The sequence below is a fragment of the Manduca sexta genome, unplaced genomic scaffold, assembly GCF_014839805.1.
Source record: "Manduca sexta isolate Smith_Timp_Sample1 unplaced genomic scaffold, JHU_Msex_v1.0 HiC_scaffold_45, whole genome shotgun sequence".
NCBI lineage: Eukaryota > Metazoa > Arthropoda > Insecta > Lepidoptera > Sphingidae > Manduca > Manduca sexta.
The window spans coordinates 262498-288288 of record NW_023595242.1 but is presented as its reverse complement, the minus strand read 5'-3'; the positions used below and the strand labels follow the sequence as shown (position 1 = coordinate 288288).

At 34.1% G+C, this 25791-nt stretch overlaps 1 protein-coding gene across 1 annotated transcript; it reads right to left on the bottom strand.

Annotated features, from left to right (window-relative positions):
• Nucleotides 1-2777: 2777 nt before the first annotated feature.
• LOC119188437 (collagen alpha-2(IX) chain-like) lies at nt 2778-23393 on the bottom strand. Its single transcript, XM_037446965.1, is given in 26 exon segments — nt 2778-3378; nt 3503-3577; nt 4286-4429; nt 4749-4928; nt 5415-5563; nt 6414-6494; nt 6898-6984; nt 7399-7485; nt 8633-8725; nt 9274-9347; nt 11404-11638; nt 12051-12146; nt 12458-12592; nt 13371-13568; nt 14251-14312; nt 16124-16213; nt 16293-16410; nt 16697-16775; nt 16778-16854; nt 17126-17320; nt 18009-18122; nt 18350-18448; nt 18780-18967; nt 19041-19083; nt 21335-21367; nt 23324-23393. Coding segments are annotated over 23 exon segments (2670 nt in total). The 5' UTR covers nt 18945-18967; nt 19041-19083; nt 21335-21367; nt 23324-23393; the 3' UTR covers nt 2778-3341.
• Between the last annotated feature and the right edge of the window lie 2398 nt (nt 23394-25791).

The following is a 25791-nucleotide window of genomic DNA, read 5'->3' as shown; positions in this document are numbered from 1 at the left end:
CGATTTTAAAAAGCAACTCCTTGCAAATTCAGAGGCTGCACTCATAGATGGGCACGCTTATAGCAATCTACAACTGAATGCACTAGGTAACTTGGCCAACTCACATTATACTGTTCATTCCGACCGCTCTTATTGCAAATGAGCGCCGTGGCACGTTTGAGGAGGAACGTGGGAAATAGAACGGGATTCGAGACCTAATTTAGATGTAGGATTATTGTTATAGGTTTGTTGCGCGTTTAGTCTTCTTGATTGCTGGAATCTGGTGGGAAACGTTTAATGTTAGTTAGTTTTAGTCTTGCGTTGTTTTGTGTATTATTTTTTTTCGAGCACGGTAAAGTGACCCCAACGCACCTGGTGATAAGTGGAGTGGAGTCCAATAGAATGTCGACTCACGAGAGATGATTTTCCCTTGGCACACGATTATGCCGGCCTGTTGGAACTGGATATACACAGGTTCATCTCAGAACGTGACACACTTATGTGAGCTTCTATAATATACTATCTTCCATAATACTGGGGTTGGAATTATTGCTACCTGTTTTTAGAATTTTATATATAAATATATCAATTATATAAAAATAGTACGCAGTAAAAAACATCTTATATTACTAATATTATAAATGCAAATGTTTAGATGTTCGTTTTGCCCTAAAATTATGGATGAATAGCTAAACAAATTTGGATGAAATTTTGCACACGATTAGACCATTTCCCGGAATCATACAGACTATTTTTTTCTGCAATTTGCTTCTGTTGGAAATATTTGGTTTTTATAAATGGACAGATGGCGATTGTAGTTATTTAGAAACTTTTGTAGTAGGAATGGTTTTTCACTCAGGGAAAACCGGGAGCAACATTAATTAAAAATAAAAACATTGAATATAAAATGTTGATTTATTTTTTCATGGTACAAAAAATATTATGGCACTCACTTACAATTCGTCATATTACTTACAATTAATGTAATAAATTAATGAATCGATTTAGACTAATACTTATCATGTAATCTTACACATGTTTAGAGCAAAAACAAAGTTTCTTACAATAAAATAGATTTTGTAAAACTGATCGATTTGAAATAATATTACACATTAATATAAATCACAAAATCAGCACCATAATTTCGTTTAAAGGATTACAAATATTAATTATAAGCAAATAAGACCTCGTTCAGATGGTAAGTCTAGACGTGTGTTTGCAAAACGCGCGTTTACACTTACACATATTTTATATGAACTTTGATCGCGGCATTAACTGAATAGCATGCGCTGAGGATATATTGTACATAATGTTGTTAGTATTAGTGTTAAAACTTAATGTAACTATTGCTTTTTTTTATATATACGAAGCTGCGTGTTTGAATGTGTACAGTAGTAAATGTACGCCAGATTTGTATCATGTTTGTTATGAATGTAACTCTGTGTAATTTTTTTTCTGTTGTCTGTACATCTGTACCTATAAATAAATAAACGCGCGTTTTGCTAACTATTAATACTTGTCGTCTGAACGGGATCTTAGGGCTGTATTAACAGATGCAACTCAGTTGTGCTCTGAAGTTTGGTCAGCTGAGACTTAAGTTATAGTTAGCATCTCAAGATCTTCATCATTATCAGCCGCAGGATGTCTACTGCTGAATATAGGCCTTCCCCAAAATATTTCAAGATCGACCTATTGGAAGTGATCCGCATCCAGCGACCTCATGCGACTATTAATCAAGATAAATATCAAGATATTCACTTTTAAATAAATATATCAACATCTCAATTGATATTTTAAGGCAAAGTATACGACGGACTTTGGCAGCTGAATTTTGTTTTTAAATAACGAAGACTCAGCCCACAGTAGGCGCTTAAATAACAGCCCAAGTTCTGTTTATCAAATAGTTCAATATCTTAAACAACTACTTAAGATCAAAAGTGAGTTTAGTTTATTGTAAGGTCCTAAGACTTCATTCGTTACGAATTATCGCTATACTTATTCGAGTGTAACACTTTATCGAACACATCTCGCAGAAATTCGTTCATTCCCACAAAATTAACAATTCAAGAATTTTAAATCGCTCTTCTCAAATAGGATTAAAAAATACAAACATTATGTACTTAAAGCTCACAAATTCTACATACTTGCATTATTGTCTAGCTAAATAATCAAGTTAAAGAAATTGATAAAATTAATGACCAGATTGTATGACTTATAGTTTTAATTGTATTAAAAGCAGCATATGGAACATTTGTTTCATTAATTGAAATATACTAGCACGGTAGATAATGTAGATAAAACTGAGTAAAGCATATTAATTTTAATCCATATACAGTTAAAGCCGAGTTTCGTACGCATGTTTTGTTTTACACGTATCACAAAAACATAGAATCATTTAAATATTTTGTTTAATGTAAGTAATGTAAACTGGTCGTGTTAGAGACTTTCCCGCCCTCACACCCACCACTACAACTCCTGTAAGCCAGGATCAGCAGTGGCACGCATTTTATGACACCGAGCAGTGAAGCTCGGCGAGTCCCAGGGAAAACTAATATGTCATTATCCCGCAACGAATTAATCAAATAGAAAGATAGGGAGGAGTTGGAAAAATTAATTGTCCACTTCCCTCCATAGGAATGCGGGTGACAAAATAATGATCTAAGGAGGCTTGTTAACTGGTCATGCTAGAAATCATAATTTCCCCTCTGTTGGTGGAGAAGCGCGGAACACTGTCAATTTAGGCAAGTGTATAACATCAAATAACAGAAAGCAGAAGACGTGTTTATATACAATATGTGTTTTGTGTAGTGTAAAAAAAGCATGCGCAGAAGAGCCATAATACTGGCTAAGGTAGAGTAAAACCAAAACTGGTACAAAATATAAATCGTAAGAACACGAACTTATAACAAACTTAAAACAACGTGTCAGTCACCTTCATTCATGTTCCACTATTCAACACTTTAAATATTTTATCACTATTCATTCACTCAATTTCACATACAAATTGCGCTTTGGTTACACCAGTTCCCGAGAATTAACTCAAGTATTTACTTTAAGTACATCTAATGGTGATAAAATGGATACAGTACGCGGCAGTGAATGTTACACATCGAGGTTTAGATACTCGGCAGTGAATATCACATATAAGAGAGGATCGATTGGTATTAGCTTTGTAAGACGTCTGTCACTTTGTTTGGGCGCTTTTCCGATTGTCTTGTAATTTATACTGCTGCTTAGCTTCCATTATGTAGACTCGGTGTAAGTCTGTGAGGTGGTTTAGTCAACTATATCCAGATTTGGGTAGTTGGAAGGGTATTCTTTACTTTCTATAAATTAAGTTAACATTCTCATACTTGTGGTCTTCAATGAATCGTACGATTGTGGTGTCGAAGACCATGCCTAGAAAAAATAATATCGTTGTTAATTTCATACATCGCATTTATAGAAGTTATGGTATCTTTAAAAAATATATGCAATTTCTTATTCGTAAATAAATCATTTGAATATAATTCATAATTCTTACGAGGAATGTCTCCGTCGTTTCCATGAGGTAGTTTGTTCAACGCAAAGTATTATAAGTTTATTATCACAGCTGAATCTGTAACGGAAAATAAATTTTGTAAATCATCTTATCAGTCGCTTTCTTGGTCTTGTGGTATAATATAAAGGTGAATGAGGTTGATTCCCAGGTAGGGTTTCTAAAGATGTTTAAGCTTTTATTTATTTATTTACACTTTGTAAATATGATTTAGACAGACTTAATGCCATGGGCATTCTCTCCCAGTCAATCTTAGGGTGGTATAGAGTGAATGGATGTAGGTATATAATAAAAAGAAAGTGAAAAACATATAAAAAGAGTAATAATAAACAAATGTATGACATAATAATAAAATTTACCAGGTAAAAACGATTTTGAATCCCAAAATTACAGTCGTTGCCCGGATTGGAATTTGTACCCGATGTCGATACTGTCTCTATTACGACATGGGTCAGTATTAGACTGTATTGTTAGGGAAGTTCCATCACAAAGTGACACGCGACGACATAAATATAATATTATTATCTTAACATGGGCGTAGCTAGGAAGGGCAACGGAAGGGCAGGTGCATCCTGAATTATTGAGCCTACCTATATAAAATTTCCATTTTGACACCTCTACTTGGAACAGATTGTAATATATGCCTGCCCCAAGTTGAAAACTGCCTATGCCCATACCCCATACACCATGGAACACACGGCGAGAAGTGCATTATTTGCACCTCTGCCTGCCTGAGGATAAAAAGCGAATTGAATTATATTAACTTACAATTCCTGATCTAGCAGTTTATGACTATGCAGCGAAGACCCTAAACCCTTCAAATCTGGATCTTCTCTATTCCATTCTTTGCAGTACGCGTTGTGATCACAGTTGCCCGATTCATCCGCGCCATGCCACACTGCTTTCGTTGGCCTGTTGAAATAATCAATTGAATTTTAATTTCGGTATATCATAAATGCGAAGGGTGGTGAAGATATTTGTAGGTTTTATTATGTTTTGGCTTATTGCAAAACTTAATGTAACCTTAGCTCACAGTAACTTAAATATATTAACGTTATAGATCTCTTTCTATCATTGACAGCGTAGTATAAAAGAGAGAGATGTATATAGTATTTTCGTTGCAAATCAGACACTGAAGCGCGGACCTAAAGTCCATTTGGTAGATCAATGATAGTAATTCTAAAGATAGATTTATTAGTCACAGATGACGTTACATGATATGTGTACATACCATGTGGGATCAATAAGGACATTTTTGTTGTTGAAAGAGTAGATATTAGATACGGCATCGAACGCTGCTCTTGATCCGTCGAACAAGTTGCGCCACGATCGGAACAGCAGTTCACCACGCAGGTTCACCACCGGCAATCCTCGCTCGGTATGCTTTACCAACGAGGTGAGAGCTGTCACGCTGTAAAATGGAATTAAAATTAAAATTAATAGAGTTTCATTTTGATTTTAATTTATTGTAACTATGTAGAAATAGATAATGTCAGTACGCAATCGGGTTCTAGTGTGGAAGATACCTGCCATCCAATGCAGTAAATATCATTTCATGCATCCTATTTTTTTTTCTTCATTAGACTAAGGAGCTATAGGCTTATATGTGTAGCAAACACTGCTACAAATATTGGCCTATTAATAAAACGTTATAAATTATAATTTATGTTATTAATAATGATGTGATATAATTAACATTCAAGTCCACTGCTGAATATAGGCCTCCCCTAAAGATATAAATGACTCAAAATTTGTTCCTGGTCTAATAATTTCTAGAAACCTTCTACGCATAGCCACGGTAAGCACAGCCTTACTTATCGCTACCATCTTAGCACCACTCAACACCATCACAATTCTTCTGATAATTAAAAAAATACAACATTAAAAAACTAATTACCTGTCAGTAAGGAAGGGAACGAAATTACCGCCGAACTTCCACGATTGCCGATGACATTCGTGGCTGGCAGCCTTCAGGCCGGTGTCGTTCACGTTCCTATACGAGAACACTCTGCCAGCGTAGGGCTCGTTAAGTGCACCCAAACGTATCTACGATAAAAAGCAAGGAGCTTTGAAAACCCATTGGTTCGGATACAACGATTTGTGGGGTTTTAAAAGGAAATGTTCAGGTGAATTCTCGGTACAGTTGAATCGAAATAACGGTTGCAGGAATATCGTGTACTGCCCGTGATAGGACAGGGGTTAAGGATTTTATTTGAAAATCATTTTGTAGAATGAAATACAGTTAAATTTGATTAGGTTCAATTATGTATCAAGGGAGCAAATGCATATGACGTACGGAAGTGTCGTAAATTAAAATTAAAATAGTGTAATTAGTAAGTAACCTTGAACATTTTAAGTAGGTCGATAAGAGCACTTTGAAGTGCCAATTACATTATTGCAATAAATCTAGTGGTGCTTCGAAAACGGAGGACGCAGTCTACTTTAACCAAGTTCATATTATCTATCTGCACGTTGAAGTTACGTAAACTTAGATCACATTTCTAATAAAACATATAGTGCATAGCTTAGTTTACAAAGTTAGTGGTCAGAAACGTAGTATGAGAAAATATCCCAATAATGCGAGCTACGATAAACTTTCTTCACTTAGATCTTGGTTTCCAACTGGATTGCTGGTGACAGGATATATTTTATATCCCCCTGGATAGCGACCACTATACACAAGGTGTTAAAATCCGCCATAGTGGCTTATGTAAGTGTGTCGCGTTCCGGGATCAGACTGTGTATATCCCTTTTTAAACAGTTGGGCATAATTGTGTCAACTGCTGAGGAGTACCTAATCATCTCTCGTCAGACGACATTCTATTGGACCCCACTCCACTTACCATCAGGTGCAGCGGTCACTTTGCCGTATTTGTATAATATCAATAGCACTTACAGCATTTGGAGGGTATCTGGGATATGGTCGGCGCTGCGGAGGATGTAGTGTCGGCTTTGGTGTTGGCCTTGATACTTCCATCTAAACAAAGATAATTTTGGATATGGGGACGACGTAATAAAAATTTCACGTTAAAATAATTGGAAAAAATGGTGTAAGACTCTTTCATAGTAAAGCAATCGAGTGAGAAACTCACAAGTTTTTTACAAGCTCAACGCAAGCTACAAGCAAATTATTGAATTATATTTCCCAATCGAGATCTAAGTCTAGAACGTATAGTGTCAAAGGTTGAAAATTGAATTGGATGATAAATTACTAGTTGCTTAAATCTGTAACCAGATAAGAAAGCTAAAGAATCTGCTTTAGAGGCGCCAATTTTGCTTTTTCATCTTGAAGTTAATGTGGTTTGTATAAGAAATTAGTTTCATATTTTACCACAACGTTGCGAGATTTTCTATTTTTCTGGTAAGGCTGTACAACTTACACGATTATTTTCATTATTTCGCGGGTATCTTGGAGTTGTTGGTGTTGGTGCTTGTGTCTTCGGTGTCTTCGGTGTTGGGATTATCATCTGAAGACAAATATAATGTATATGAAGTTTGGTAACTACAATCACAAAAGAAGTTAACAGTTGATATTTTTATGTTGGTTGTGTCTTCGGTGTTGAGATTATCATCTGAAGGTAAATATAATATGTATAAAATTAGGTTGCGGGAAACACAAAAAAAAAATACAGTCGAAATTCTACTATTTTAACACTGGGTTGTTTGTTTCGATCTCGTCATACTTTTTCTGGTATATCTGTTTACTGCTATTTGGGATTAAAAGATTATAAATTAATCTAAGGCAAGGTCATTTTTATCTGAAACTTCATCCAAATCCCTTCAACGATCATGTCTTTTACTTCCAATAAATATTCAACCACTTTTCCAGGATCTTATTACATTATTAAAAAGATTTCACGAGTAAAATCTACAGTACTTACATTAGGATCTTCGGTTGGAATTACTGGAGGTTTATGGTCTGGTTCTGGCGTGATAATCGTTGGTTTTGCTTCCATCATCGAGCCCATCTAAAAGCATAAGTTCATAGAATTTTAGGTATTCTTCATCATCATCATCAGCCGCAGGATGTCCACTGCTGAACATGGGCCTCTCCCAAACATTTCCATATCAAGCTATTCTAAACAGCCCGCATCCAGCGACCACCTGCGACTTTAATTAGGTCATTTATCCGCCTCTTGAGTAATTTTAGGTATTAGAAAGAATTTAATCTAATGACATAAATTTAGAGAAATTAGTGTTGAAGAAAAAATTTAGCTTAGCTGCTTCTTCTGGAATAACTGAAAAATTACACTTAGTATCTATACTCGTATATCTTAGATTACTTAGTTTAGTGTCTGCACATAAGTATGAAAATATATTTCAGCTAAGCTAAACTAAGTTACAAGGGGGTAGCCAGCTTAAACTAAGGGGCGATCTCAGATTTTGATAGAGGGGAGGGTGTTTAAAGCGTAAAGTTCGTAAAGATGCTCCCACTTATTTAACACTATTGTTGAATCTAGGGTGATTACTGCCAACCCTACCCTCCACCTGCCCACGACCTTGCTAGTTTAGGTTAGATTTTTGTCCGTAACCGGCTTTAAACTTTAGCATTTTTAGGGCTGTCAATTTCCGAGAAATACTACACTACTACAAAACTGTCTTCTTTTATAGTCCAACAATAAGTTATCAGGGTCTGCGAGTTGCCTAAAATATTTGAAATAATTGATTTAGATCCTTTTGGTCTTAAAAATAAAGATGTCGGAAAATTTTAAACAATACAAAACTTACAGAATGCATTTATTTTTATGTAAGCCAATTTATCTTTATGTTTTAAGGCTAAATTTGCATAAAACATTGAACAAAATAGTACGTATTTCGTATGGAATAGAAACGAAAACTGAAAAAGCCCCGAGAGACATGTAGTCTTATCTAGCATGTTCCGTTGTTTCATGTCCCACATTACGAATAAAGGTTGGCGTCGACTAGAGCATATTCGAGGCGCTGCAAATCATATGACGTTTATTTCATCTCAGTGATTCAGCTCGGCTTGGTGGTGTATTTCCAATGGACACAGTTGTATAGTAAATAGCAAGCGAATTAATGCGACTCGACTAGATATATCTAGTACAGTAGTAAGTATCCACTATAGTGGATGCTTTAAATATAAATACTTACAAGAATATATTGCCAGCCATCTTCTACTCTTAGTAAGAACAATTTCTCACGTATAACATAAGCAAGTGTACCCAATGGAGTGGAATGGGTTTTCTGTGAAAGGAAAGTAATAAGCACGATATTTATTTTTAGTTTATTTATTTTATTTACAAGGTCACGTTGACATTGCGCTACTAAATAAAAACACGTACCTATTTTTGAAAATAATACATCCCAATAAGCCACTTGAAGCGTAAGTCTAACACAAAAAGTGTAAGTTTTGAACAAAACAAATATCAATATTTAATTTTACGCGCCCTAATCCCACTATTACTACTCTAAGAGAATTCGTCGCAGCGGCAACATCACACTTTCAGTCAGCAATACATTCACATTATATTCGCACTAAACTACAAAATGATAAAAAAAATCACAATAGTAGAACTGTAATTTTTGGTGCAACTATATTCAGGGATGATTTTTGATATAATGTTGCCAGGTACTTAGATATATATATCTATGGTTATCAGAGGTAAAAACGAGTATGTGGTTTTCATTATTAACGGAATGTCAAAGTCTAAAAATCTTGTTTTATCCGTTGATCTTGCTGCGGAAAAATATATTTACTGATTAATAAAAAGCTATTGCATGAGTATAGTTACCTGCATCAAAGATCTCTTATTTCTATAAACAACAGTGGATGTTGTGTAATCTTCATCTTCATCGAAATCGACTGCTGAAACCAATATAAAGCTTCTAAATTATCTTTATATAAGGCGTCAATTAAAAACTAAAAGTAATATATAATCTCTACCCATCGCTATGGTATAAAGGCGTGATACTAGGAACGTATGTATGTCAAAGTTAAAAAGAAAGAAAAGAAAAATTATACAAGACGAAATAGAAAGAAAGTTAAAAAAACATTTACAAGTATAACAAATATTGGATATCTTCTTCTTCTATACTTATAATAAATGTGTAGAGAGGTCAATTCTGTACATGAAATATATTTTCAAAATAACTATCAGGGGGTTATTAGAGATCGATACTGATGCCAAAAATGCAATTAGTAAAATTTTTGTCTGTCTGTCTGTCTGTATAACCGTTATAGAAACAAAAACTACTCGACGGATTTTAACGAAACTTGGTACAATTATTTTTCATACTCCTGAGCAGGTTATAGTATACTTTTCATCACGCTACAATTAATAGGAGCAGAGCAGTGAAGGGAAATGTTGGGAAAACGGGAGAAGTTACTCAATTTTTAAGCTTTCGTCGCGTGTGCAACCTTAATGGTTAAAGCTACACAGAAATCATGTATGACGGAAATGTTCTTCTTAAAATTATATAAAAAATATCCCACGACAGCATAGCATTTTTGAAGTCCGAAATCCACGCGGGCGAAGCTGCGGGTGGAAGCTAGTTAGTAAATATAAACGTTGGTATAATATTGATTATTGTATTGAAAAGCATGAAAGTCATAAAATGGTGCGCATAGAATGAACAAGAAAGAAGCATAAAAGTAATAAAATGGCCACGGAATGAACAAGAAAGATCTTGAGGACGTTTAGATCCGCGATTTAATTGTATTTTTGTTACTTTCTTTCACATAACATATACATCAATGGCGAAAGGTGAAATTTTCAGAAAGAAAACCCGACACAACATATAGGTACTAATATGTATAAATAGGGTCTGCAAATAGTTCTACTGATAATTAGATTCTACATAAAGTGACGCCGGTAGGAATCGAGTTATATGGAACCTTTGCCTGTGATATACACGTTTATCATAAATTATTATTTTAATTACTAACATAGTTTTAATACAATTTGTATTCTTTTATTAATGAGTCCTGTGTTATGACTCAAATAACTCAATATTATTATTGTAAATAGTAATGTCACGATATTACGCGAAGGAAAATATACTATCCAACATTTTGCAAATTTTAAATAGTAAAAAATGCATAAGACAATATTTTAAATTTAATAATCTCATATATATATGATATTCTAAACAGTTTTCATAAAATAACCTTAGCACATTTGCACAAAACATTTTTACAGGCATTATACAAATTTTACAGTCAAAGAATCACTTAAGTTGACTTTAACAATACTTCGCAAACATTAAAGTTGCATAAAGTTTTCAAAAGAATATTTAGAAAACAATTACGTTCACTGTAAAATGTTTTTCTTGTATTGAAAATATTTTGCAAATAAATTACGTAGTTTCACTAGTTATGGACACAGTGAACTTTTTTATTTATTTAGTCTAACATTGACAATTCATTATTGAAATAAGTGTACCTAATATCATAAGATACAGTTACATACTATTAATTTAGAACAATTTCAAACATTTATCAAGATAACGATAATACTTCACAACTAACAAAATTTTGCTAAAAATAAAATGCACGAAATCATAGACTAATGAATAGAAAATGAAGTTAGAAGCCTTACTTCATCTATAAGATAGCTAAGTCAATATATAGAGCAATTATAGCAAAAAGGCACTGAATCCATCGCCATCTGGAACCAGGCCGGTTGTGGTTGCATGCGCTTGCGCACCTTGTGACCTTCGATATTAGGGAGAGAGAGTAATGGCAGAGTTTTAGTCGGTAGGACGGTTAATACCGGTGAGTCAAGCAGAAATCCGTAAACGGAATTATTCGTGTTAAAAAGAAATAAGTCTGGAACCAGGCTTAAATTTTATTTCTCGTTTTATGCAACAGACATCTGAGAAATGATACGACAGAATGTGTACAAAAATAATATTTTCCTCACCGTCCTTATTCACTATCTTCTCAATTATGACGTTCCCTGGTTCACCTTTGGGCCCAGTTATGGACAATCCTGGATGCCCTGGAGGTCCAGGGGGTCCCGGTGGTCCTGGCGGTCCAATTAACGGAACTCGAGTGCTGGTCTCTTTACATGGTTCTCCTGGAGGTCCAGGAGGGCCAACCTTCCCAGGTATACCAGGGGTGCCAGCTTGTCCTCTATCACCTTTGGCACCTTTTAACTGGTATAAATAAAAAAATACCCATAAATGTCTACACTAAGACTATTTCCTGTTAGAAAAAAATAAACGCTCTTCATTTTTTTATGAAAAAAGTCTTTCTCATTGCTAAATAATTTAATTCAATATATTTAAGTACTTGATAGACCAATCAAACGAATAATAATGTTAGAGGATAGGCAAGGGTTTATTCCAATAAACTATAAAATATATATTTGTGATACTTTTTGCTAAAAAAACACTGAGCGTTTGATAGACTGAGGTAATTGGTCATTAGCAGTCGTATCGGTCGGTTGGTGTAATATTTTTAAAAGTATATCTGTAATCAGTAGTAGTTCCTTAATTTTAATAAAAACCGCTTCAGTTTCTATCAATATTAAATAAGTAAAATACATGTTACATTACTTATTCATACCTCTACTAGATTTATTGGCGGAGCACTTTCGCCTCTCTCTCCTTTCTCGCCCTTTGGTCCTGGTGGTGCATTTTTTCCAGCAGGCCCTGGATATCCCTAAAAACAATAAAATATTGTGTTACATTCTTATAAAATTACTACTAAACCATTTTTTTTAATAAGCTGAAGATGTAAAAATGAAACATGTACGGACACTAAATGTATACCAGCTTAAAGAATAAATGATGTCAGATCTTTCAGGTTCAGATTTGAAAATAATTCCTCGATATGGTGATAGGTTCGCCCTTCATCATATTATAGGACAGTTTACACATGACGAAAATTAGAACTACTAGTTGCCATTCAGCTTACCCTTTCAGGGATAAAAAGGCGTGAGTGTTTATTTGTATTTCGAAACTGATACTTACTTTTGGTCCAGGTGAACCTATGTTTCCATTAGCACCCTTAGGACCAGGGGAACCCCTTTCTCCTTTCCTGGCTGCAGGTCCGGGGGGACCACGTGGTCCTGGTTTCCCATATAAACCACGCTCTCCTTTTGGACCCTATATGAAATGAAATTATATAAAATTTCATATAACATTGAAAACCACTTTATTGTTTGTCATATATTTTATTTTAAGCAGTTAATCATTTACATAATGAAGACGATTGATGGAATTTAAAATTCAAATCAAATTACTTTTATAATATAATTTATTTATTTCTCCACATTTTGAACAATTACAAAAGCACATATCAAAAAAAATGTCGTGGCTTAGAAGAATCTGTCAAATTATGCCAAATAAGTTTTATAGGAATGGAAGACACTACAAATTCATCACGGGGTGTATATGGATCAAGGAAAAGAAACTAAATTTAATAGAAGTTATAACCAAGCCAATGCAGGTCAAGTCTTCATTTATGGGTGGTAGTATATTTTTATTCGCCCAAAATTCGTCCATTGTATAGATTTAAAAACCCGCCATATTCGCTACGAAAGTGGGTCGAGTTTTGGTATCAACCTGTGTATATTCGGTTAGTCGATTGGCGAGAGATGACCATGTCTCACCAGTTGCTTCTTTATATACACCCTGATTTGTATACTATCAGGTGTAATTTAGTCACTTTATCTCGCCCGTATAAAATAAAATCGCAAAGAATGCTTTAAAGAAACATCGTTTGTAGGACGATAGCGTTGCATTGTTGATAAAGTTTACGATTTTATTTCGTTTTTTTTCTCTTGGTTCCTGTTTCCCCCGTTTCAGTAAAGTAATCACAATATTATTTTTTTTGTTAAAGTGTTGATGTATATAAATGTTGGTAAATAAATAAATAAAATACCTTCATAAGCGCTATTTTTGAAGCAGGAACTTCGCCCGCTGGGCCCGGCTCTCCGCGGTCACCTTTGTCACCTTTAGGTCCCACTGGTCCAGCTGCTCCTCTTTGCCCTTGATCTCCTTTGTTACCAGGTAAGCCATCCTTACCGTCTTTACCTTCTGGACCAGGTCTTCCAATTGATCCCAAGTCTCCTTTAGAGCCCTAAGCAATAATTTGTAACTGTTAATGGCATATAACACGTTTATTGTTTCTTGACAGATTTTGCTCACATTTGCTTGAAAAACCTTTCCTTGTAATAGTAATAAATTACGATTTTCTAGTTTAAAATGTTTCCATTACAAATTTATCTTATCTATTTACTAAATATCGTCTCTATACGTTAACTTTATTAGTAACAAACATCCTATATTTACAAAATTTCGCATCCTACTAATAAAAATCGATTGTCAGATATCGTCTTATTTTAACTGTACAACAATTTTTATTTGTTCGTATTATGTTTTTTTCTGTATTTTCAGATTTTATCCTATGCATTAATTTTACTTGGTTGCCTCCGTGGCATAGTTTTACTACGGTAAGACTTCACTGCTGATATTGGTCTTTTCTACTCAGTATCAGCCCGGAGTCTGGAATTTATGACCGGTATGTTCGCCCACTATCATTGGATGGAATAATCACGTTGGAAAGTGGATGCATTAGTTGCACCTCTTTACTTTTGTCTAATGATTGAAAAGTCAGCCCTAATATTTATTTAATAAAACGTCTAGATAATTAAAATCGAATAAAATATTGTACGAAATATATGATTGAACTAAGAAATGTAGTGAACTATTTATTTCACGGTTAGAATTTTTAATTAATTATAAAAAGGAATATATTTTACCTTTAGACCTTGTTCTCCTGGCTCTCCTTTAAAACCTCTTAACTTCTCAACTATAGCAGCATCTAAAATTCACAAATACACTGTAATTTAAACGTTATTTGCAACCGAATAGGCGATAATCTTTGATAAAAGACAAATATTAGGTTTTACTGAAATAAGTAATAGTAATTCATGATCATGTAAGTTCCAATTTTTAATGGGAAACGTGTTTAGTCAAGATTTTTATCCGGCTACATAAAATCATTATTTTTCTTTCTAAAGCCTTTTAATGTCTATAAATTGTTAATTAAATAGATGTTTTAATCCGATGCAGATTAGAGATAACTTGAATATAGTTTTGGAATCAAATTGGAAAGGAGGTTATTCCTTTTTTGGTAAGTTAAGTGATAAGTAAACCCTAAACTATGTATATAGAATCTTATATTTATTATAAAGCTGATTGTTTTTTGTTACTTTCCTCGCACCCTTCTCTGAATTGTCTGCTATTAATAAAAAAAAAATGTATATATACTACTTGGCAGTTACGTTATCTTTGATTTCTGTTTGCAACTCTTTATAAAAAGTAACGGAATATCCTCTAGTTCAGATTTAACTGACTTATTATAAGGTTGGAAATTTTATAGGGGAACGAAACGGTCCATCAAAGCAGCCCCTTCAAATATATTTAGAGACCATAGTAACACCCCGATAAAGATAATTTGTAGTCTCTTACTTATTACCCATAATTTCAGATCGCGTCTTATAACTTATTATAACAAAAAACAATTTAATGCAATTAATGAAAGAACAATAATACTCAGATACAGCAGACTAAGTGAAACAAAAAAAAACAAATCAAAAGATCTGATGTTGCAAACTAGTATCATTCGAGCGTTTAAAAACGAAAACAATATCAAACTTTATAAGATAATACCGTATTGTAGTTAGGATAAGGACCAAAGCCAATAGAGCCAATCGTAGCAAAAAATGTTTGGGGATTCAATCTACTTACGTTATTTCGTTTACGTGACCAGAATAACGCGTTTTATACGAGTGGATATTGAAATTTATTCAGCCTACACATCTTAAGAATCTAAATAAATATATAGTCGGGTTCTTGTTGGCTGTTAGATAGATTACTATGCTGGGGCCGGTCCTTATATATAAAATTGGCGTTTCGTATGGAAAGAATACAAAGTCGATTTTATTTTGTAAAACATAATTAATTAATCAAAGTATGCACCATTGTTATCTATGCACTTTTGATATCTCATAGGAGTCCATTGATCCCTTTATTACAAAACCATGGGGGCGAAAAATAATATACTCTCTCAAGGCGGTTTGGATTGTTTGAATATACGTAAGCGTACGTCATAATTATTGTCATTACAATTGTCAGTTAGTTTTAAATGTTCATACGTAATTTTGCTAGAGTCGTCGTAGGAATACAGTGGTTGAGTTTTACTAGGATGGGAAGGTTCGTAAATCCCAGTGAGGTGACTTCTGGTTACTGATATTATTCATTATTATAAATAGGTAAATTATGTTACTAAAGTGCACTAAAAGTCTCGAAATCGTCCCAATACCATACCTGATTTTTTTTTCTGTTTTCTAAAAATCATGAATTCACTGTCGGCTAAAAATGAAATAATTATGTACCGTGAAGGAGAATTGGTGTAGGGAGTATTCCTCCATTCATATTAAAATTTATGGACATTTCTAAAGGATCCTACTAACAAATTTAGTCTATCAATCCTTACCTACCTTATTAGAATTTGCCTACAGACTACTTTTCTACTGCACTTGCACTATGCCTGATTTACGTATTTGTAGGATTCCACAAATATGAGGATAATACTGGGAATAAGCATATTTTTATTTATCTAATACTTACTTTCAGCTGGATCCATTTCTTCATCCAGAATTGAAGATAATTTTGCTGGCAAGCCTGTCAAACCGGGTGCTCCCTTATCTCCTTTCGGACCTTGAATTAAACAAAATGAATATGAATGGTGTTTTGTATGCCAAAAATTGTCATAATCATCATCATCAATGAATTATACCTCTTTCGCCATTTTTTCCGTGTGTCCCATGTCTTCCCGGAGTACCTGGTACACCATCTTCACCGGCTTCACCTCTTTGTCCCTTCTCTCCCATAGGACCTATATCTCCTTGGTGACCCTTCAAATATCCATAAAATCGTTTAAATGTTATAAACTGACTAGTTTATATGAAGCAATAATCGTGAACTTGTTAATGTTAACTAGATTAGCAATTAATTGAAATAAATCTTAGTATTAACTTGAAACTAAAATTAATTCAAAGTAGAAACATAGACAGCTTGGTGCCCCTACTTTGCGTTTGCTACAAATTAATAGCGTCTACGCGGTGCTAAATTTGACTAAGGATTACAATTGAAAAATTTATGCGCTTTAATTTTAACATAATATGCATCCTTGGTAATTACCTTTTGTCCACTTTCACCCTGTGGACCTATATCTCCTTTGTCGCCTTTGTCTCCTTTAATACCATTGTGCCCTGGTGGGCCCTTGGTCCTTCAGGTCCAGGGCTACCTCTTTCACCTGGTAAACGTACTATCCTCGCCCTTTTTTCTTCTTCTGTTTCCTATTTTAAGGTATTTTATTTAATGTGTTTCTGTTTATTAACACAGTTATTTTTAACTTTTACATTTAATTTGAAATTAAATGAATTAAGTTTACACATACATACATACATATCCAGGACAAATGTAGTTTACTTGTTAATTCAGGACTTGATGTATATTGATATAATATACCAAATAAAAGTTCCATTTTGATAAGTATGGTAACTTCTAACAAACCTACTAGAACACCTTTATAAATTATCACGTTTTTAATATGTATAAAATATTTACTCTATAAATGGGTCCGGGCGGGCCAGCGATTCCTGGCAGTCCTCTATCTCCAGGTGGCCCTGGATCTCCAGTCCGTCCCGGTTCTCCTTTATCGCCAGGTTTACCATCGCGACCTGGTTTCCCGTCCTCTCCTGGCTCACCTCTATCTCCTTTTAATCCCTGAGGCCCGCGTTCCCCTTGACGTCCTTCTTTGCCCTGTAGATTATAAAAACATATTTTTATACAGGATCATTTTGATATTGTCAAGCAATAAATGCAACCACATAATTATCTTCTTAAATATAATTCGAATTATGTTATTCGAACTGTAGATGTATTTTTTTTTTAAGTTTCGAATAATATCCGTATCAATAAACATTAATTATATTTTTATCGCCTTAATGACACTATTACTACTCGAAGAGTATACGATGTAAGAGCGATCACGCACACAACCTATTTGTATTAACTAAAAATGATCAGAAAAGTAAAACTGGGATTTTTCGTGAAAATATTCTTTTTGTACATGATTTTTAGTACAGTATTAACAAAGGTAAAGACGAATATGTAGTTTCATTTATTAATGCAATGTCAAAACGGCCCTGTATGCGAAAGAATTTTTCTCTCATCTCACATTAACTTGATGAAAAATCTCTTTCTCTCTGTATGTGTGTGTGTATAGTCGGTCCCTCATGACTGAGGATCGTGGTCATCATTAGTATCGCATTTAGATCGGATTATTTGTCTCCACTGGTTTCAGTTCATTGCATCTTCAACTAGTTTATGGAACTTGGTTGCAGACGTCTTTAATCTAGTCTGTCTATTGAGTTGGTGCTCGGCCTCGAGAACCTTTGCCTTCGGGATGAAAATGACGAAATATAGGAAAAGGTAAATATTTACTCACGGTTAATCCTACTGGACCTGAATCACCAGTTTCTCCTGGATCTCCCTTGGGGCCTCTCATTTCTGGCATCTCTTTCAATAATGTAGAGACCATACTTTCCGAGCATTTGCATGACTAAAAAAATATTTGTTAATCGTTTCTATTAATTTAATTAAGCCCGTATGTGGCACCTTTATGTACTACGCAAAAAAATTACAAAATTGAATTATGATAGCAAATATTCAAAATAGTTTTAATATTTAAAAATACGCGTTTATCTTTGATTTATTGTATCTGGATGAATGTCATATAACTTTAAGGGTCCCATATAAGTACATTATAGAGTTTAATAAAAGTCTTACCCCTGTTTCTCCTCGAGGACCCATTTGTCCTCGTGGTCCTAGGGGCCCCATCGGACCTTTGGGCCCAGGTTCGCCAATAATAGAATTACCAGGCTCTCCCTATAAATAAATTAATATAAATTTTGAAGATACACAAATTTAAAGTTCATTCAGTTATTTTTATGTTTGTTTAATGCAGTTTAATTTTCGTTTACCCTTTTATCGATATAAATTGTGTTTGTCCAAATTTAATAGAGGTCGTTCATAACTAGCAACTGGTGGTATTATATCTTATACTCATTATAATTATATGTTAGAACAAAATTAGATAGCCGTGGATAACGGTGAAAAATTTTATAGTTTATCTTTCATTTGTCATTTAATTCTAGTAATTTTTGCAAGTTTGCAACCATAAAGCCGGAAGGGACCTATTCTCGTTTTCATTACTTACCTTCTGACCGTAGTCACCTTTTTCTCCCTTTTCTCCTTTTTGTCCTTGAATCCCTTTTTCACCAAAGTCCCCTTTTTCACCAGATTCCCCCTTTTCACCTTGTGCCCCTTTTTCACCTGGTGGTCCTATTTCACCCGGTTCTCCCTTTTCACCTAGGTCCCCCATATCACCTCGCAGCTTTTCTCTTACTACAAAATGTATTATTTTAACAGCAATATCCAAAATTAAACTCGTTTCAGGAAAAGTTAATACAATACTTACCAATAGAGTCTTCTGTAGGGAAATATTCTTCCGGGGTAAGGTCCTGTGTATAATAAAATAAGATAAGTATTTGTAATGATGAAGTCGATATAGATGATGCAGATAATTAATGAAGTAACATTTTAACGCTTTTATGATGAGCCCACAAAAAGCCTAATAATGTCTTTAATTATCTCATTAACAAAGATGTATGCTGAAGCCACTAATTGATATCTTTTATTACTGAGAGGCAGAGGAGCAACCAGAGCATCATCTTTTTGCCATGATGATTTTTAGGCGGGGAGTCTTTAAGGCATGAGTTAGAGACTAAGGATTGATAATGAGGAAAGCACATCACTTTACTCGACTCGGGATTAGAATCCGGGCCTTCAGTGGTATCGTACCGTACGCAATACAACTACACCATCGAGACCGTCAATTTCCATTAATTATGAAGGGTAAGTAAAGCCACAACTTGTAATAAAAATTTTGCGATGGGATAAGGCATTTGACATAATAGATTTGAATTTGAGTTAGCTCAATGTTTAATCCTATCATTAAGTGCCGAGGGATGATTACTTATCGGCAGTCGACACAATTATGCCGGCCTGTTGGAACCGGATATACACAGGCTGATCCATGAACACGACACACTTACGTGGGCCAGTATGATGGGTTTTAACACATTGTGTACGGTGGTCGCTATTCTATAAAATATGTCCTACCACCATCAAACTGTGGCCCCAGCATTATCAACGGCTTCATAAAGGCGCTAAAATGTCCCTTATATTTATGACACCCTTCTACTTATATTTTTATCCTTAGTTTAACCGTTACCGTTCTAAAATACATTTAAATAATAACACTCTCAAACAATATGAAACTTTATAAATGGAAAAACAAGTTAAAATATAGATATAAATATACAAGTAAAAAGGCCATTCCTTCGCTCGTTATGTTTTAGTACTTATATACAATATATTATGTGTGGAGTATTACATTATATATACACATTAAGAACATAGAAGCGAAATAGCAACTAGTTATTTGCGTTATAGTTAAAAATGCTTTGAAGGAAAAAAAATATACGGATCCTGTTTTACACGAAAATCACCATTGAAAAATCTATACATATTTTACATTTCAAAAAATATATTTTTCTGATGTTTTTAAACTATCAGTAATTTTCCTGATTCTTGCAAGAACTTTAGTAGTTATAAAAAAAAAAAAAAAAGCCTGGATTCAGACTTCCATAGCAAATATCACTATTTATGTACCTACGTTATGTGAAGTTATTGAATAATATTTTTAATTAACTACATTTTTTTTAAAATTTTGAATAAAATAATTTATTAACACAACATCTATTAACATTTTTGCAAAAGCGCAAAGCTTTAGATACTAATTAGCCGTATTTTTTTTTAATTATAAAGCCAATAATATAAAATATAAATGTTACGTAAATATGCCTTAATTGAAATATTAAGTAAAAAAAGAAACACAGGTGTTGGAATAAAAGTGAGTGTTGCAATAGAACAATTGCAAAGGCATATTTCTCTTGCAATTTTTCAAACTTCAAACTTGCCTTTTGAATATAAGTAAAAAACACTGAAAATAATGCTTTGTTTTAAAGTTGTATTTGAAAAAATTACAAGAATTGTTGACTTCGCAATGAATGAACACTATTTTTAAACAAAAGAACAGACTTAATCATGAAATAATGCTCGGCGTAACTTTGAATTCTTGTAATTTTTTTATTCATTCATAAAGTTAAGATGAATGGTACCATGTACATGTCTCATGTTTAAGATGAACCCGATATAACTAACAGATTCGTTTTGAATAAAATGGGAACAAAAATAATGCCCAATATTTGGTGACTGGACTATCACATGTTAATATCACAAAACTTTTTATTGAAGTAAAATTTAAATAAAATTCAGAGTCTACTACAGCAATGGTTTACGAAGGTATTTTGGAAAATTATATGAAGTATGGTGCAGAAAAAATAACGCCATTACAAGGCAAATGCATGTTAAACGTATCCACTAACATAGATCATTTCATTTACGAAGACGCGCCCCACTACGTTCCATAATCGCTTACAGTGTGCGTGAGCAGCACGTGCACACTACGATGTATAGTGCCGGGGAAAGGGCTGGGATCAGCCCCCTTGCCCCGCGACACCGCGCAACACCCCCGCTCAATACAAGGTGGGACGCATCTTAGATGAAATAACCTTGATATTTCAAATCAATTTATGCCATCCAACTTTATAAATGATCAAAAAATAGATAGATAAGCAAAGCACTTACATCGCAATCAGTCGCGTTGATATTTTTGATTTTCTACGGAAGAAATACAATATCAGTGCGTGTTATGCTGTATTTGGCAAAAATGGTTCTTTTAAGTATAAAGGTGAATGTAATGTCATTAAATTGTTGTATTATTGTTCGACAGACTCATTGACAGCGCGAAATTGGCAAGGTTACTTAAATTCGGTTTTGTGCTGAAATCAAAACCTCGAGTTTGCTTAAAAAACCTTGGATTAGTCTCTTTAGAAAACTGCTGTCTCATAGATTTCTTGTCAAAACTATGCACTCGTAACAGATTTGTTACAAATATTACAGGGTCCTAAAGGGCTTGAAGATATCTTATGTTATTAAGGGAAGTTATTAAAATATTGTTACCTGCGACGTTTACATTTTTATTTTTTATTCAGTCTAGGGTTTTCAAACCTCTTAGAATTTATGTAGTAGATGTAATAAATCGATCTTATTATAGAAATTCATTTGCAATTAATAAATTAGAAGCTATGAATGGAATCTTTTATACCACTTGAAACCTTGTAATAATATATCATTCAAACCAATATTAGAGAGAGTTGCATATTTGATGTAACATTTACCTTTTATACATCATTCGGAACCATTTCGGCCAAATGGTACATAATTACAAAATATAAAAATGCAGGTTACAACAACATAGAGTACAGTGCAACATAGATCGAAGTGTCGATAGAGTTAAATTTTTCCCCCAAAATTTACAACAGATGAAGATGGTAAATAGAAAATTTGGAAAAATTAATCCCCATTTGTACTTACAAAGCTTGATTAATAGGAACTGACATCGAAAGCCGCGAAAGCAACTGTTTTGTTAATGAAATACTCTTAGTTATAGACAAGGGGTGTCCTGTAAGATAATTATTATTAATAAAACATGGCCGGAGTTTTACTTAAACTCTGTGGGAGCTATGGATGTTCAAGGGCAATTCACGCTGTAGCCTTTAGTAGTTCTTCTTTTCTATGGCTTCCTAAAGAAGGTGATTACAGCAAATTAATTCAAATCTTCATATTACAAAGCTTGAGAGATTATAAGAATAATTGTAAAACATAAAAATAAAATAAAAAACATGATAGGACTAATCGCTTCATTGGCTTCTTCAATAAATTTAGATGGGTTTTTGAACGACCTTATTTATATTAATCTGCTGCAAAATAATTGTGTTCTTCCGAGCGATTTCGCTGCCTGTTCAGGCTTGAGTATACACCACATGGCTTTGCATAGAAAATGAGGCAAAAGAGGTGTGTCACCTGATGGTGTCACTTTGCATAAACTTCCTCAGTACCAGAGGAATCATGCGTTGCAGGGCCTAAAGGTCTAGAAATGGGTGATTGCGAAGGTGATTCCGTGAATTATGATAGATATCGGATTTTTCATGTTCATACTGCTTGCTATGTCGATGATGACAGAACTCTAAAACTCATACTTTCTTGGCTGAACCGGAATGCCTTAATCGCCCTAATTTCTGAGCAGTTGGATAGTGAGGTTGACTAGGATGCATCTTAAGTGTTGTTGACCCGTGAATATTGTGAAATTTAACTATACAAAAAAAAATCACAAGTATGTTCATGTAACTTGTATACTCAGTTTGTGGCATATGATGGTAATTTTTTTTAATTCCCGTTTTCATCTAGAGGTTGATACCCGTGCTGGCCTATTATCGGTGTCGAAGCTTTGATGAAAATCAAAGACCTCAATGATGTTTGCCGAACGTATATCCTTCTCATTCATTTTTTATGTTTTCTTTTCTTGATAATGATTGTAGAATGGAAGTTCGGCTATCGTCCTTGATGTATTTAAAGGCTACAATTAGCATAAAATGCGTAGAGTGAAATATTCGACCATATCGCATGCTGCATGTTGCGCATTCTTCGGCCATCCATATAGCCCCCACGTGGCCAAGATCATTATAAAATACAAGTCAAATTAGTATTCTATATAATAACTGGATTTGAACTTACGCCTTCGCAAAGCTGTCTGAACTGTAATTCGGTTGCATTCTCATATAACGTCAGCTCTTGTATAGAACCCTGAAACAAAAATATGTGATTAAATGTTACTTTACATTCAATTTGGTCAGCTCCTTGTCATCGGTACATATATTTATATTCAGTAATATCAGTATAGAAGCTTTAAAATTCTCAAAAATAATTCCTTTTAATAGTGGAATGACGATAAGAGCTTCTCGCTCTTCTATTAAATATTTTGGCCTTGAACAGGAGTAACACCACCCAAATATTCAAAATTAGAAGCACCACACAAGAATGCATTATGCTTATCATTCCAAGATTTTAAGCTACTATTATAACACTTTATAGTTATTAATCTCATTACAGGGCATTCCAATAATTTAGTCTTCACACCACTATTTGCAGTACCCATATTACCAGTGGTACCTAATTAGAATGAAAGTACCTTAAGTAAAAGAACACGGTATAACTTTGAAATATACTGTACGATCTAGTAAGTACATGTGAATCGAGCGTCTGGATCCTCGTTTTAAACTATTGTTCCGTTAGAAGATTAAAAATATGTCGTCGGAGCCAGTAGTCTTTTGTAGGGAGAAGCGAGATTTTAATGAAACAGACGATGCGTTATTCGTTCCTCATTGAATTTGGTATTATGGGATTAAATTTTGAAGTGATATTCGGACAGGATTTAACATTAATATTCTGATTGAGGTTCTTTGTAATATGGATATGGATACTAAATTCGATGTAGTAGTCTTTACAGTGAAAATAAATATTTTGAACTACGGAAAAAATTTGATATTTATATCACGTTTACTAAATTAATGAGAGCAGACGTGGAAAGAATGTGATTTGAAGTTTTCTTTTGTAAATTTCAGCTAGCCTATAAGTATGTAACAAATGACTAACGATGAAAATGATTTAAGTCTGATATAGTGTACTTATCCGTTTTATTATGAACAGAATAACATGTTTATAGATATAGTGTAAAAATGATATGCGTACAAGTAAATATTTATTTTATACAAAATTTGACACATGACTATTTTTACGAGCAATATTTTTAAGCTTATATCGTAAAATCGCTGGTATTATAAATATGTATGGCTTCAAACATCCGTACACTTATAGAGAAAAAACTTAGTTTAAAAAGCAAATTAATATATTATATATAGGCTGGTGACAAATAGGTAACTGTCTGTTCCTTCTTCCAAGTGCTCTAATCTTATTACGTTTAAAGTAGGGCCTGCAAAACATATCTTTTCAAGCGAACCTGGTTATAAACAAAGAACATATAACATCACGCATTTATCCCCGAAGGGGTATGCAGAGGCGCAACTAGGGCACCCACTTTTCGCCAAGTATGTTCCGTCCCATGATGTGATAGGGGGCGAGCTTATCGCCATATCGGGCACAAATTCCAGACTCCGGGCTGATACTGAGCAGAAAAACCCAAATATCACTTTGCCCGACACGGGATTCGAACCCAGGACCAGGACTCAGAGCGCTATTGTACCGGACATGCAATACAACTACACCACCGAGGCAGTCAAATAAAGAACTAATGTTTAAATATTATTTTATAGTGCACTCGTCTAAAAATTTAAAAATTAATTTATTACGTATATGAATGAACTGCTCTAAACAACAATAAAAAAGCCAATTGTATTTTTTTCTTTGTGTCCTGCGCTATAGCTTATAATTTAAACTGATTTTGAAAAGAGTAATACTAGAGTTTCTTGCCCATTCTTTTTTGGTAAGAACTGCTTTCCACTGGTGGTATAGTTATTGGGAATCTAAATAATGTTTAACATTTTACAGGTACAAATATATTATTTCATTTCATTTCAAACACTTGTACAATTGTCTGAAATGTGTAAATCAGATGACTAGTAATTACTATTGTAATGCATACAATGGCTCGACGTGCGAAGCGAAGTGCTCTAGTTTCGAGTTCATGTTTCGATCTAGCGTTACACTCGAAGTTTGCAGTTCCTTGATCGTGTTGGAGTTGGGGAATAATTGGGGAAGAATTAGACATTTGGTGGAATAGATAGGTGTGACTGAAGGATTAAAACAATGTGAAGGAATAAAAATGGTACCCAACTCGTTATTCAGATAGGTGGTCAGGACTCGTAAGAATCCTTGCCATCTTGATGTGGACTATTTTTTACTATTGGTTATTGGTTTAAATCTCAACCTGAGTAACACCTATCAGGTTTTCTAGTACGGTTTGTGGATTTGGGTCCCCACAGGAGTTGGTGCGAGACAAGCATCCGGTCGTTGAAATTAATCTACATTCTTAAAAACTATATACTTCACCAAACCCTTTTTATAACATGTTTCAAAAAATAGTACAATTTCATAGTGTTAATCAATGAAAGACGTTGTGCGATGTGTCTATAGGTCACTTAAAATTAAACCAGGATGGCATTTCGCACGAGCAAAACTGCAAGCAA